The sequence below is a fragment of the Zeugodacus cucurbitae genome, chromosome 2 (assembly GCF_028554725.1).
Source record: "Zeugodacus cucurbitae isolate PBARC_wt_2022May chromosome 2, idZeuCucr1.2, whole genome shotgun sequence".
In the NCBI taxonomy this organism is placed as follows: domain Eukaryota; kingdom Metazoa; phylum Arthropoda; class Insecta; order Diptera; family Tephritidae; genus Zeugodacus; species Zeugodacus cucurbitae.
Window position 1 is genome coordinate 30,817,802 of NC_071667.1, and position 16,405 is coordinate 30,834,206.

The following is a 16,405-nucleotide window of genomic DNA, read 5'->3' on the forward strand; positions in this document are numbered from 1 at the left end:
ATCAAGAGTTCATGTACACTTTACTGAAGGTTTTCTTGCGCTTGAAGCTTATTTTTATATATCTTGGGCTAATTTAATCTACTTTCGTTTAACTCATACAATAATAAGACACGTCTCATTTTCATGCGGTGTTATTATTCCTTGTTACACTGTGCTCAATATAGAATGGAAATGCATTCGGCATGCAATGGGTTGCCAAACTAGAAACCTACCTGAAAATCCTCTCCCAAATGTTCCAATGCAGCATCTGTGCAGACGAGTGTCGTGTTGTGAGTCTGCATATGTGTGAGTATACATTTGAAATTTACGCATTCATACTTTTCAAAACAGATTTCTGAAATTATTTTCATGTCTACAACTTGCAGCACCTAATCAGTTAGTTGTGCTCAGCGCCTCGATGCAATAAGGATTCGGGTCGTCCGCAAATTTTCAAATTGTTTAAAATTTTATAAGCGCAAGAAACATAACAAAATCAAAACTATTATTAATACAAATTACCAATACGCGACGAAATACGAATTGAAGCTGAAACCAATGTTAAATAAAAAATAAAAAACAATGATATTTTCAGTGTATGTGACGAAAACTAATGCTGTGCGTGTTATTAATTGTTGATGAATATAGTTTTCGTAAAAATTTATTCGAACTATTGGAAAACTGCAACAAATAAGAACGTGCTTTCAATTTGTGCTCATGCGTAATTTCCGAAACAGATATTGTATAGAGGCTAAAAAGTGGCGCGTGCCATACGTGGTGTAAAAATCGTATTGATGCGGGGTGAATTGGTTGTTGCAAAAGCCCCACATCACGCTGTTCTCCGAAAAAAAAATAAATATTAATTTCAACTAAACTTTTACAATTATAAAAATAAAAATAGTGTTGAATGCATAAGTATCACTTTCTGGGAGTATACAAATAGAAGCCACCGCCAGCCGTAGAGTTTTACAGGTAAATATACATTTTTATTATCCTCCAATTAATCATAGGCATAAGTATAGTTAGTAGTAACATGCAGTCAAGATATATTTCGAAGGCGATATTAACCGAAGGCGAAGTACGTCAAATGCGTATTTTATAATGTTATATTGATTATTGATTACATATAATAACTATTAGGTATTTTTGCAATATATATATACATATATAGCAGAAAATGTATTGCTATATATTAAGTAAGAATATACAAGCTTATAGCTTATAGCAAGCCGATGAATGTAAAGATCTTTGTAGCGAAAAAAGTATTTAAGCACACGATTTTTGATTCAACTGACACGACAAAATTAGCGGAAAACTGATGCAGTGATTAGAAATATCATAATGCTCATTATTACAATCAGAGTAATCGTTATTAAGATGGCCACAAATATTGTTATGATGATAATTGTAATCATGTTGTCTTTAAACAGTTTTAACAATCGTTGATATAATCAAGCCGCATACAATATCACAGCCTTTCCATTGCCTCTCTCATTTGAAATATGCCAAAATAAACGTCAAAGGCTTTTTTTGTATAACAGCACTTAGTATATATGTACATTTAATTTCTGTGTTCTTCTCCGCTACGCACCATATGCTTTGTTGTTTTTAATAGTTTGTCTTTTCAATTTGTCAGTTTTAAATTTTCAGCAACTTTTGCTTGTTTTTGTTTTTTTGGTTTTTTATTTAAGCAGTTTGACAAAAAATACTATTTCACAAAAAATCTATTTTGCTAAATGAATGTCAAGTGCATGCATGTAGTGTGCTAATAGTATGTAGGTTCTTATTTTGTTGACAAATGTGCATTTAGCTATTATATATAAATATATATATGTATTTCATATGTATATATGTATGTATCGTGATTCATTTTTTGTTTCTTGATATAAAAAATAAGATATTGTGTCACAAATTATGAGTGTGTCAGATGTAAGGGTTTCACGGGTTCTCGAGACTTTAATAAAGTTGTGATAATGACTTTATAAATCATAAGAAATTATCAGTTGACCTTGATTATGTTAAATATTTATCTAGACATGCTTCTTTATGTACATTTATATTTTCTACACATCCTCCTCCTCGCTTCATGTATACTGCCGATATATATGCCAACATACATACATACATATATACATGTACTAACATTGTTATGTTTTTATTTACCTGCGCAACTACCGAATGAAAAGTTAAATGTCTCGACCTTGACTTCCAAAAGTCATAGGCAAAGGCTTTTAAGTAGGCGGTAATCCAACCTAGTTTAAATTGTTTTCTGTTGAACTGTTTATTATTTATGTTTTCATGTTTTGTTGCGTAAACCTTGATTTAACTTTTGGGAAAGTGGCGGAAGTCAAAAGTCAAAACGTGCAATTTTTCGTAACAAATATAAATGCATATATATGAATGGCGTAGGCGTTAATTCGCAATACTTGAATACATACTATTGAAAATATAAGTGGACTTTGGATTAGAGCAGCGGTCAATAAACAATACGAAAATTGCTTATTTTTATGCAAACAATTTAATTATAGAAAATTCACTAGGCATTTCCTTTCAATGTCTCCCCAAAACCGGCGCTTGCCACATTATAAACAAGAAAGAAAAATTTAATTTTTTAATCTTGCTAAAAGCACCAAATATACATACATTATATAAATAAGTGCTTACATACAAACATAGGTGCATTCTGCACAATTACTACAAATACATCTTTTTTGTGTCGGGAGGGGTTCGAAGTGTGCGATGGCGACCTCTTCATGCCTCAGTGCATACATTTTCAACAATTTATTTCAATATATTTTTTGCGTTGCAACTCACTGTTGCGCATTTGCTAAAAACCGAACCGAAAACCTATCGTTCCCCATTCAACTAACGCCCGCTGCACATCGGCATAATATCCAAACCTGTGTCGGGCGCATCTATTATACGCTACCTCCTCCTGCGCTACACCGTTCCGTTATAACCGTTCGTATTATAATTTTTGTTAAATTTTTTATATCCACATACATACATACTTATATAATTTAGACAAACTAAAATAGAAGCCAAAAACAATCGATATCGCCGATTTTCATAAACTGCCACATTGCCTACCGCCCAGTGCCTCCCGTTCGCTTAATCATCATATTTGCGCCGCCTGCATATGTCTTCCTTTTGACCATTTTTTGTTCCTTTTAAAAATAAACGGTGATGCCGCTACTATTGGGTTGTCGTTGCCGCTGCCGTTTATGTTGTTGTCTTTGTTGCTGCCGATTAGTATAAACAACAAGTTGCTCTTTCCAAATTTTACACAAACGGCGACTGCAACAAAGGCAAATATATGAAAATTTCCTTTTCAGTTTTTTTAGTTTTATTTTTCACATTGCATTTTTCTGCGCATGCGATAATGGTATTTGATGGTGGAGGGGAAAGTAGAACTGCAATCGTATCCAAAGTCTCTTGTGCTGCTTTTTGTTCGGTTTCATCGTCGACAGAACTTTGGCTATCATTATCGCTGTCAGCCGCCGACGTCAGTTGCAGAGTGTTGTTGCTCCTAAGCAATAAAGCTTGCAAAAAATGCATCCATAAAAATTTTCCATTTCCCATTTTTAGTTGTTGGCAACCGTTCCTGCTCTAACGTCTGAAATGTCTAAAAATTAGCGGCACATGTTTTTATTCTCTTACACATGCACATATACGCTATTTTATTACTTATATATGCATGTGAGTGCAAGTGCATGCAAATGCAGCTAAGTATGTATGTGTTTCAATATAAACATATTCGCAGCAGCTTAACCGACCAGCAGGCTACAAGAGCAGCAAGTGCAAATATTAATTTTACACTTGGCCTTTAAAAATGCGAAGACGAAGCATGCAAATTTTTGTGTGTTGCACCGGCGAAGCGGACGAATACTGGGGCTGTGAAAGAGGGCGCACGTACAATGCATACGTGTAATCGTGCATATGTCGGTGTATACTAATTTGTACAGCGAATATATCTAATATGTGCTTGTCTACATAATATATTGTACTTGCGTACAAATATTCCTATTTATTTACTTCGGTGTATTTTGCAGAAGTCAAATATTAAGCTTAAATTTAAATATAATTTTTATTTGATTTTTAAAGCAATCACACGCACACTTTTCAATAAAGGAGTGCAAGCATTACTTGACAATTATTTCATTATTCTCTAATTGTTGGAGGTGTCTAAGTTTTCTTGTCGGCAAAATTCAGTCGGCAACACAAATGGCGATACACTTGTACGAAATTTTTACCGTTCTGTAGTAAATAGCGATTAATTATGTTTCGCTTATTGCAAATTTCCGCAATTCAATGTTTTATTGTTCATATGTATACACACGGCGAAACTTGAATATTTCAAACTGCGGTGTACAAAATTATTAAAATTAATTATTTAGTTTTAGCTTTGCTTCCAAAATCAAGTATTTAAAATAACAAAGACAATATATGTGTGTATGTAATAATACAGTTTGAGACAAAGTAGTGGCTAGTTGACCAGTAAACATCAATTGCTTTTACTTTGAATATTTAAAATAATTTCGGGACATAAACAATAGAGTACTCATATACATATGTACATATGGTACACATATCGCGTTAAAGGAATCAAGTAATTTAGATCACTCGCCAAAAAAAAAATGTTATGAAATCGGTAGCTTTCTATTGTGCGCACTATAGACTCACACTATTGTGGGTATGACTGTCATTGTCAAAAAGTCATGTTCGCCTGTTTATGTTTACACAAATGTTACGCACATGTATACATATGTACGTATGAATGTATGTATGTATTCAAATGATATGCATATATGTGTGTTTGGATGAATAGCGAAATAGTGACTTCTGCTAACTTCTGAACTTGCAGCTTTGTTTAACGTTTAAAGTCAACTTTGCGTAAAACAATGTAGTTAACGGCTTTAGCTGTACATTTTACACGCTGTTTCCTACCTAAACTAAGGATATTGTACTATTTTGTGTAACCCGTATAATTGTTAGTGAACTATAAAGATTTGCAGACAAAAAGTTAATTATATCTACCTACAAAACACTAGTATGTCGTGCATTAGTTCGCTGAAACATTAACCTTTGAGCAAGCATATTCTACGATTTTTCGAGTTTTCTAAGGTCACATGCAAATCTTTTGGCGGACTTAGACAGATTAACAGTTTGAATGCTTTAATAAAACCCGCATTACCGAAATTGCCTCAGTGCTACCTGTAATACCGAAAATGCATTATTTTCTATTGAACTCCTGATGCAAATAGAGCACTAGAATGTGATGTGTAAGGATGCCTATTCATTTAGGAACGCGTGTATGCATATTCTGCATTTTACCTACACTCAACTGCACCGAATGCAACGCTTTAAGTTATTTGCATATAAGCGGCGGAGAAAGATTTTCACATTCAGTGTTAATGAGTTCTTACCATAGTGCAGATCGCCGCCGGAGAGGCAAACAACGTAGTGTATATTAGAAAACAGCGAGAAAAACGCATAGATTTTAAACGTACGTAAATATCAAAATCAGCGAATAAGCCTCCATTTTTTAACGCAACAACCTGAGTCACCAATCGCAAAGCAGCACATTTAAAAAGCCAACCAAATCGTTAGCTCTAATGGGAATACGCTAAAAAAAAATAAAAAAACTGTTTTTTTACTGTCAAATAAAAGATCATAAATATACAAACATACATAAGTGCAACCCCTGAACAATTGTTTTAATCAACGCTGTAACACATCAAGCATAAATAAAGCGCTTATGTATTTAACTACTTTGTAGGCTCATACATACATACATACATGTATGTGTGTGCATAAATATAGTGGTGCAAACGATTACAAACATAAGCAGCATATACTATTAACCCCCGACTACACCCCATTGTGGCTGACTAGGAAAAAATCCTCCCCTTGCGCTTGTGCACGCGTGCTAAAAATGGCAGTAAATTTCGATTTTTATTGCCTTTTTTGTATTACCATTTCCCACTTTTTGCGCGAACTCCTTCCCATGCGAGTCGAAGCGAATGGGTGCAAAACTTGGATGCTGTTGACGATGACAAAGTCTCTGTCAGACGCCACATATGGCAGCAAGGGACGCGAGGGCTTACATAAACATCAGTGGCATAATGGCGTTGAGGACGGTATTCCACCCTCCTGGCCCTCAACAAAAGAGAACAAAAAGATTTAAATTGCTTTCTACTTGCAGGCTTTATTTAAGGGTGGCAAATATGGAAAAAAAGAGAAATGAAAAAAAATTATGATAAAAAGAATAAAAATGAAAAATCAGCGCACGCGCAATACGCGTGTCAAAGCTGAATTATTAATTTTCTGCTGCTTTGCGGAGTTTTGCTTAATACAATTGCCTTACATTGCTTTCCGATTACTAATAACATTTTCTTCTGTTCTCTATTACAGGCTGCATATCTCATACAGTAAGATTGAATACACGCAGTGATATTTTGGCGACAATATGCAGAATTGGGACACCATACAGGCTACATCGGCCAACTACGAACAGCACAACACATGGTACAGCAATATGTTTGCCAATGCAAATATTAAAACAGAGCCAGGCACTACAAGTCCATCATTGGAAGAAGATTTGAAGTCGCCAGAATCCGGTGTGGATGTCATTTCACGTTTGGAAAATTATTTAAAACAACATCCGCAAAATTCACATCAAATATCCAACATGGACACGCTGTCAGCGCTGACGCCGTCGCCCAGCAACACAGAAACAATGCAACATTTATATGATGGCAGTCTGCAGCAACAGTTGTTGCAGCAGAAGCATTATCAACAGCATTTCCAACAAGCGCAGCAAGCAGCCGCACACAATCAAGTTACGTCCTCGAATTTACCACTTGGTTTCAATCCACTCACACCGCCCGGATTACCATCAGCGGTTATACCTTCCATATCCCAATATTATCATCATCTGCCGCAAAGTAATATGCGTACGGAACCACAAACCCCCAGTCCTTTACCGCATCAGCCCCATATGGCAACGCCAATGGACTCAAGTGAGAAACTACAAACCGCGTTAACACCACGCAATACACCACCAATGGATATTACGCCGCCGAAATCGCCAAAAGCGCAAAGTGCTGTTTGCTCCGAAAAGGAGCAGGATGTGCAATCGAATTCTAGTGATGATATGAAGTATGCAGGCGAATCGGGGGACGATGAATCCATTCGGTTCCCACTTTACAATTCGCATGGTAAAATGAAAAACTACAAGTGCAAGACATGCAGTGCAGTGTGGGTAACAAAGATTCAATTTTGGGATCATGCGCGTACGCATATGAAACCCGAGAAGATTCTGCAATGTCCCAAATGCCCCTTTGTGACGGAGTTGAAGCATCACCTCGAATATCATATACGCAAACACAAAAATCTGAAACCCTTTCAATGCGATAAATGCTCGTATACCTGCGTTAACAAATCGATGTTGAATTCGCATCGCAAGTCGCACTCTTCCGTATATCAGTACCGTTGCGCCGATTGCGATTACGCTACCAAATATTGTCATTCTTTCAAATTACATCTCCGCAAATATGAGCACAAGCCAGGTTTAGTGCTGGATGAGGAGGGTATCCCAAATCCATCGGTAGTTATTGATGTGTATGGCACACGGCGTGGCCCTAAATCAAAGTCCACATCAACGACCAGCAAACGAAACAACAATGCTAACAGTAGCAACGCTAATGATCGCTTGACAGTAAAATCCCTACAAAATCAAAAAAATAGTACAGATTTTAAACTGAGCGCAGCGCAGCTTTCGACTGCATTACAATCTTTCTCGTTACCAACGCAACACCATCAGATGCCTGTGTCACCAGCAAAGAGTCCGAGCTCAATATCAGAGCTGTCTTCACATTCACAGGGTTTGTCTCAACAGCAACAACAACAAGCGCAGCAGTTGTCTCAGAATATGCAACGCATGCAAACAACGCTTCAACAGCAAAATCAGAACCTGCCGAACGAAAATACCCCAACATCCCCTGCCATGTCCGCTATTGCAGATCCGAGTGCATCAATGACAAGTCTACTACCGCCACTTGCTACATTGCTCCAACAGAATCCCAATATGGCATTCTTTCCCTACTGGAACTTAAACCTACAAATGTTAGCTGCCCAACAGCAAGCCGCGGTACTAGCGCAAATGTCACCCACTCGGCGAGAGAAAGCACTGCAGCAACTACAAAATGCTCATTCCAATAAAGATACGTACGACTCGACTCAAGACGAAGAGGAAGAAGACGATATAGAGGATGAAGTTGACCGCAGATCAACAGACTCAGCAATGGATCTCTCACAAGGTTCTCCTGTTAAAGAAGACCTGGATAACCAAAAAACTCCCTTAATCGCCGCTAATTTAAGACTTCAAGACGAATCTAACGAAACGCCGATCGTTAGCACTAATGGTGCTGCGAGACGGAAAGGTCGAGTGCTCAAGCTTGATGCCATTTTGCAAGTAAAGTCGACACAGCAATCACCTGAAGAACAAATACAGAATACATTCAATCAAACAAAGAACGATGAAACTGTATCTGCAACCCTATCGCCAATGCCGATCCCATCCGCACCAACGACTGCTTTAGTGGAAGGTATATCCAAAGATTCTGAAGCGAATGTGGATAACATGGTGCCTATCGTTAAAGAAATCGCCGCCAGTTCGACCGCCTCGTCGTCAGGAAACAGCTCAAATAGTTCCAGCACTTCTTCAACCGCAACCAATAATGGACCAGCTGGTATGGGCACTATGTATGAGTGCAAATATTGTGATATTTTCTTCAAAGATACTGTGCTATATACCATTCACATGGGCTATCATAGCTGCGACGATGTTTTCAAATGCAACATGTGCGGCGAGAAGTGTGACGGTCCTGTCGGTCTCTTCGTTCATATGGCGCGAAACGCACATTCATAAGTCAGATCCTGTGTTCACCTCAGTAAATACTTTGTTGGATGGAACTTGCAGCGCTGGCGTAAAATTGTAAATAATATTGTAATTATAGATATCAGTTAGTAAAATGTAAAGAATTAAGTAATTATAAGGAAACTATTCCACTTAACTAATTTAGCGTGTAGTAGTTTGCTCAAATATAATTTATTTAAACCAATTGTGTTAAATGTCTAAGAAATAAAAATAAATTATAAAATAATTTTTCAAATTCAATTCAAAACAAATACGGTAAATCATAGAAAATGGTTGCGTTCCTAAGTATTTATGTATGTCCTCAATTAGTCCTCGAAACCAAATATAGTGTGTTGTCCAAAAATTAATTATATGTATTTATTTGTATGTATATATTTATGTGTAACAATCGAAATTATTTAATTCAACTAATTTTATTTTATTTGCTTTCTAATTATGATCTAAGTTCAAAATTATGCATATACTTTATGTATATTATTTAGGCATAAGATACAGACAAATATATACATGTTTGTATGAACAAGAAATGTTTGTAACAAAAGCATAAAAAACTTTTCTTAATAAAAATCATTAATTTACTTGAAATTAATACTTTGGTTTTACTTAACAATATCCATTTTATAATATTGGAGAAACTGTATATGGTTTTCATTTGCTGGAATTTATTTATTTTCCAATTTTGGATTACAGATATGTATATCTGGCATTACTGTTACCAGTCGGACATCAGTTCAGCAGAACATAGTCTTAATTCACCACTCACTTTTTCTACACTTCTAAAATTGAGCGAGTCGTAATTAACTTGTTTATATATTTTTACGTTTATTCATGATTTTATGTTCCGATTTATGTATGGAATATGGAAGTTGTTGATAATGAATATCTTACAACTTAACTCTATATCCGTTGAAATTCTGTAATTCGTTGACAATTTAGTGGTTATCGTAGTAGTATTACAGTTTACGAATGATTATCGTAAATTTGTGCTTCAATGTACGTACATATATCAGTCGTGAAGAAAGTTCGAAATATTTAATACCACTATTTCGGTTACAACTCGACTTAGTTGAATTAATATTAAAGTATGTAAGAACAACTGTATGCAGAACAACTGAACTCTTTTTTGGTATTACGAATTATAAATAATTAATATTTAACCCAAACAAGTGAAGATTTAAGAGATAATTAATGCGTTATAAAGGGTGAATAAATATTAAAATGTTGGTGCAAAACTGATGTGCTGAGAGGAAGGAAGAAATTTTGGACCATATTAATCAGTTGTCGTGAAACACAATATTGAGTCTCAATAAAAAGGAGTTAGTTCTTTTTACAAATTCAATTCTTTGTTTTATTTCGTTTCTTTAATTTAATTTAAATTTAAGGGATTAGGCGTAGTCAGAGACACGAAAAAATTAGAATTTTCAGTCAGTTTTATACTCGCGCAATATGTTGCACAGAGTATTATAGTTTTGTTCACATAACGGTTGTTTGTGTCACCAAAAATTAAAAATGTTAGATAAGCGGTTATATATATATATATAAATGATCAGGATGACGAGTGGAGTTGAAATCCGGTTGTCTGTCCGTCTGTCCGTGCAAGCGATAACTTGAGTAAAAATTAATATATTTCAATGAAACTTGGAACACTTATTCCTTGGCACCCTGAGGAGGTTGCTTTAGATGGGCAAAATCGGTTCACTGCCACGCCCACAAAATAGCGAAAACCGATAACGTATACAGTGTCATAACTAAGATATAAATAAAATTATGAAAATAAAATTTGGAACACAGGATCGCATTAAGGACATATTTGCATGCAATTTTTTTTGAAAAGTGGCCCCGCCCCAAATAGTTTTTTTATATAACTCGCAAACCAATAAAGCTATATAAACCAACTTTCTGCAGTCGTTTCTTTTAGCCATTTCCTTATACAGTCCATAAATGAAAGAAATCGGATAATAACCACGACCACCTTCCATTCAAAGGTTATGTTGAAAATGACTAAAAGTGCGTTAACTCACTAACGAAAAACGTCAGAAACACTAAATTTTACAGAAGAAATATCAGAAAGAAGCTGCAGTTTTTTACAAAATGGAAAATGGGAGTGGCGTCGCCCACTTATGGGTCAGAAACCATATCTCAAGAACTACTCGACCGATTTCAATGAAATTCGGTATCTAACACTTTCTTGACACCCTCATGATACGGGTGAAATATGGGCGAAATCGGTTCACAACCACGCCTACTTCCCATATAACTCAATTTTGAACAAAAATTAGAAATATTATATTTGAGCTGTGACATCAATTGAGGAAAAATTGTCAAAATCGGGCCATGACTTTTCAAGCCACTGATATCGAACATTAAGAACTCAGTGCCTAAGAATTACCTAAGGGTAATTTTTCACCGAAAATATAGGTAAATCTCTCAGATATTTTAATGTCATTCATTCCTTCTGCATTTTTTTCTTATAACAGTTTGTCTCTGTACCAAAAATGGTGAAATCGGGTCATAACTTCCCCCAGATCCCATATACCTAATTATGGGTAATATAAAATTAAGTGAGCGTATAGTTTTCGATATATTATATCTTGGTTGTGAAAACGAGTGAAATCGCTTCAGGAATTACCTCAGTCCCCATATACTATTTATGACGATTTTCGTTATTCTATTGAACTTTATACCAAATATATGGGTCGAATTGTGTGTTATCTTAATAAAATTACATCAATAAATTGCGAGAGTGTAAAATGTTCGGTTGCACCCAAACTTAACCTTTCCTTACTTCTTTTGCTATTAAATTATGTTATTTTACAAAAGTAATAATATGGCATTATTACACAATGTTTTGACTTGAAGTCATGAAAATTTGAAAAAAAAATATAATTTTCAAAGTTGTAGCTGTTTCTGTTGACCAGTTCCAAAAAAAAAGGTCCTCGCGTTGACAATCTTTCATCTAAAATAGAAAATGTTAAATAGATAATGCTGGACCTAATCGAAGCTTTTTTGTTTTTTTAAATTAAAAAAATGGAGGCCTGAGGAAATTTTTTTCAAAATTTTCGTGAAAAAATTGGTCTTAAAAAATCGAAATTTTTTAAATAAAAAAAGCTTCGATCAGGCCCAGGATTATTATGTATTATAAAAGGTATATAAATTTCATTAAAATCTTCCGATCGGTTTTCGAGTTACAGTTGTCACCAGTACAAAAAACATAGTTTAAAGTTTCACACTAGCGTTTTGGAGTGCCCGGGGGCTCTTTGTTATTTCTCGAATAACTCGAAAAGTAATTATCGGATAAACTTCAAATTTTTAGAGAATATTTTTAAGATATAACACTAAACGAAAATGAAAAAATTATTTATTTTTATCCTGACTACTCCTAACCCCTTAAGAATTCGTTGTTAAGAAGCTTTCGTATGTTTACAATATTCAGGTGTATAATTAAGAACTTGGCTACGTATTCTTGTACACATTTGAGTTGTGTTGCCAATTATTCAAAAATTAATCAAGGTCTAAACACATAAAATTGTTAAGATTAAGGATTAATGTGCCCTCCGCTGTTCATAAAGACACATTTAGTACCAGTAGCCTCCTGATAAATTTCAGGCTCGTGCTTGAGGTCAGATAGTCATTTTGCACCCTATTCAGGCCACAAATTTGTGACAGTGTAAGCCTTTTTACTACATACAGAATACCTTCCTAATGGTGTGGGGGCAGTGCGAATAAGAGCTTCGGTCAAATTTTGCTTTTTTTTGAACTGCACAATTTCTAATTAATATTATTGATCAATTTAGTTAAAATTCGAATATAGTAGCTTTTAATCAGCAATACATACATATGTATGTATGTGTGCTTGTCTGCAATGTGCTGTTGATATTTGCAGAGTCATGCACGTCATAACTTATTGTTTTACAATTTCATTGAACGTTCTCCATGCTCCTTAAATAAATACTTATATATGTATATTTAGAACTATAGGAGTTTTCTTTATGCACAAATGTCACCTATGATGGAACTGCTTTCTTTAGCGTCACTTTAATTGTATTGCCAACGAAAGATGATAGATACGAGTATGTGTGGCACTGAAATATGAAATCGTTTGTGTGCTGATGTCAAGACATTCATTCATTTGCGCATATCGGGGTGTTACTATTTCTGTTTATTGAAAATGTTTATTTTGTAGAATTCTTTACCTTTGAAAAAACGGCAATGGATTTGCGGTTGCGCATGCGCTCTTAGAAAGTACATATAAATATGTACATATGTATGTATGTGCATTGACGAATTCATTGTCTTCATGTTTGCCCATAATTTGTATATTTCACTGAACTTATGGATGTGCATGTGTGTTCAACTACATTCTTCTCGCAATGAACAATCGCTTCACTGAGTTGTCTAAAAGACCGATTCATCACGCACAATTAGCAAATGATGTTGCATATTACTATTATCAAATCCGTTTTTAAAGCTTCTTTATATTATTTTCATATTTGAAATGAATACTTAATGCTCTTACGTGTGCATGAGACACTACATACACACACACCCGGACACGCCATTCATTAGATGGCGCGCTTTTTGCTTTGACAGTTGGCGTCCGCCACATCAGTTGGCTTGGAAAATCAGAAAATCTATTTTCTTGCTGATTGTTTCTAGCTACTTTACGATTTGTATAAATGCAGCTAAAAAAAGTTCAGGCAAATGCATGAATTAATTCATATTTAATTGAAGTCACGAACTAGAAATATATATAATATATATATACATATATATATATAAATACATTTGGTTGTGTGATATTTTATTAAAAATAACCATACTCATACCATTGACCACCACAGGTAAATTTGTAAAACGTTCCGTTATGTCAAGTAAACGAAAAAAAATCTGTTAACTCCACAATCACCCATCTGCTCAGTCATTGGCTCGGTACAATAGGCTCATTTAGCTAGCTGGCAGTTGGCATGTGGCTGAAGTGCGCCTGAAGTGCTCCTTCATTCAACAGAATGACCGAATTCCCTGACCCCTACTTTACATTAACAAACTGCCAAACAACAAAAAGAAACTGCAATAAATACGAATAGATGATAGGGACACACTGCCAACGCACATACTTATGACCATAAGACTCTCGCACACAATCACACACACACACATACATATGCATGTTAACTGTATGCATACAACAAATATAACAACAAAGGAGTCAACCACCAGCTTGCGACCTCAGGGAGCCAGCGGAAGAAAAATCGTAGAAAAGTTGATTGCGGAGATGGACACAGTTTTTATTTGCGTCTTTTGCAGTTTCGGTTTGTTTTCTTCGTTTATCTCCGATTGTGGATTGTTTCTGAGGGATTTTCTTACTTTTCATTGTTCACACTCGTAATAGGTAAGATAAAAATAGCCAATTTTTTGTATTCATTTAAAAAAATCCAATAGTCGCAACAACAACACATACATATCGGAAACGTAAGCATAACAAAGAAATCGACAAAAATGTAGTTGGATAATATGAAAAGGTGTAATTTTGGTTTTGTTACTTGCGCATTTATGGTCTATTTATAATTTCGCAGTCTCTATGGTATCTGGGTACTTTGTGTTGGAGAAAACATCGGCTTGTCTCAGCTGCTTTATAATTTATGGTTAACGTTAACAACGTTATTATGCGGTCAATGGCGACTCAAGACACATTTTTTGGTTATATGCATGAAAAATGCAGGAGATCCATGAGTATCTATATAATTATATATTTCGCATGTATTTAACAGAAAACTGTTATTAATTAAATTATTTCAATTTCAAATAAGTTACAAATTTTCACTGTTCAATGCATATATTTGCTTATACTTATTTGTGGCAATTTCCCTGAAAAAGTCAAGTTTGAAGAAGTTACTTTTATATCATACCTGCATGTGTATTTATGACATATAGACTCGTAAGATCCTTAAGAAATATATTCATAAAACAAGTAAGGAAAGGCTTAGCTCGGGTGCAACCGAACATTTTATACTCTCGATATTCTCAATTTATTGATATATTTTTATTAAGATAACACACAATTTCACCCAATTTGAAAATCCTATAATGAGGTATATGAGAGCTAGGGGAAGTTATGACCCGATTTTAACCATTTCTGGTACAGAGCAGAGAGCTGCAACGGATATATCATTTTCGTGCACACTCGAATGTCCACTCTGATTTTGTTTGATCAAACTTTTCGGTATGAATACACGTATTGATCGCTTGGAGACATGTTCAAAACGAACGAGCCTTTCGCGACACTCGAAACACAAGCATATATGCTTGTTTTAACAGAGTGCCGAGTTGACACTCGTTTGTGAACGAGCTGGCACTCTAACCCGATCGTATTGAATGTGATCGAGTCACACACGAGTGTGCACAAAATTTCAGAATATGTATGTATGTAATTGGCAGTCATGCTATTATTGCGTAGTGATTGTCAACGATTATTGGTTTTGTTTGTTTTGTTTACTTTTTATAATTCATAATGACAACGATAGAAAATTCGGGTTGTGAGAACATTTCCAATGGCACAAACACCTTATCTGGTCTACACCTGAAATTTGTGATTTAAAAAAAAATTAAAATATTTAAGTGCAATGAAATGTTTTTTATTTATGATTTATGAATTAATAAATAAAATAAGTTTTGAGTGAATTCTATTCTTAAATTGAATTATTCTTTTATAATATGTACTATGTACGTCTAATATTCAAATTATTCAACCAAAAAAGCTAAGACAGAACGCGTCATCCCGACGCCAACATACATACATATGTGTGTACGTATGTTTATCTATTATTTTTTGGTCTTCGAGTGCCACTCGAGTGTGTCGATCACAATCAACACGTGCACGACACACCCGAAAATATAATATACATAAAATCCGAGTTTGCTGCTTGCACTCGAAGATAGGACCGTCTTGATTGTTCGTTTGCGTTATTTTCGCTTCGGGTTCTAAACTCGATCGAACACGTGTTTGAAGAGTGTTACGACACACTCGTACCGAATTTAAGCTAGTGTGATTGAACACACTCGAACATACCCGAAGCTGCTCTCTGGTACAGAGACACACTATTAGAAGAAAAATATTTCCTATGAATTAAATTAAGATAACTGAGAGTTTTACCGAAATTTTCGGTGAAAAATTACCATGGGGCACTGAATTCTTCATATTCGATATTCGGTGCTTTGAAAAGTTATAATCCGATTTCGACAATTTTTTCACAAGTGATGCCACAGATCATATACAGTATTTGTGTAAAGTTTTATTTCGCTATCTTTATTGTTTCCTTATGTATATTTGTATGTATTATAAAGTGAAGGAATAAGATGGAGCTCAAAATTGAGTTACATGGGAAGTTGTCGTGGTTGTGAGCCGATTTCAACCATTTTCCACGTCATCAGGATGTCAAGAAAATATTATATACCGAATTTCATTCTAATCGGTCGAGTAGTTCCTGAGAT

At 35.1% G+C, this 16,405-nt stretch overlaps 1 protein-coding gene across 2 annotated transcripts; it reads left to right on the plus strand.

Moving 5' to 3' along the window:
- The first annotated feature begins 351 nt into the window (after window positions 1–351).
- On the plus strand, window positions 352–9,097 carry LOC105215709 (protein hunchback). Of its 2 annotated transcripts, none has more exons than XM_011189760.3 (2): window positions 352–948; window positions 6,391–9,097. In XM_011189760.3, exon 2 carries the CDS (start codon window positions 6,446–6,448, stop codon window positions 8,906–8,908), a length of 2,463 nt encoding a protein of 820 aa, XP_011188062.2. In that variant the 5' UTR covers window positions 352–948; window positions 6,391–6,445; the 3' UTR covers window positions 8,909–9,097. The 2 variants fall into 2 exon arrangements, with proteins under 2 accessions (XP_011188062.2, XP_054091721.1); XM_054235746.1 differs by lacking the exon at window positions 352–948 and adding an exon at window positions 5,363–5,482.
- Window positions 9,098–16,405: the final 7,308 nt, after the last annotated feature.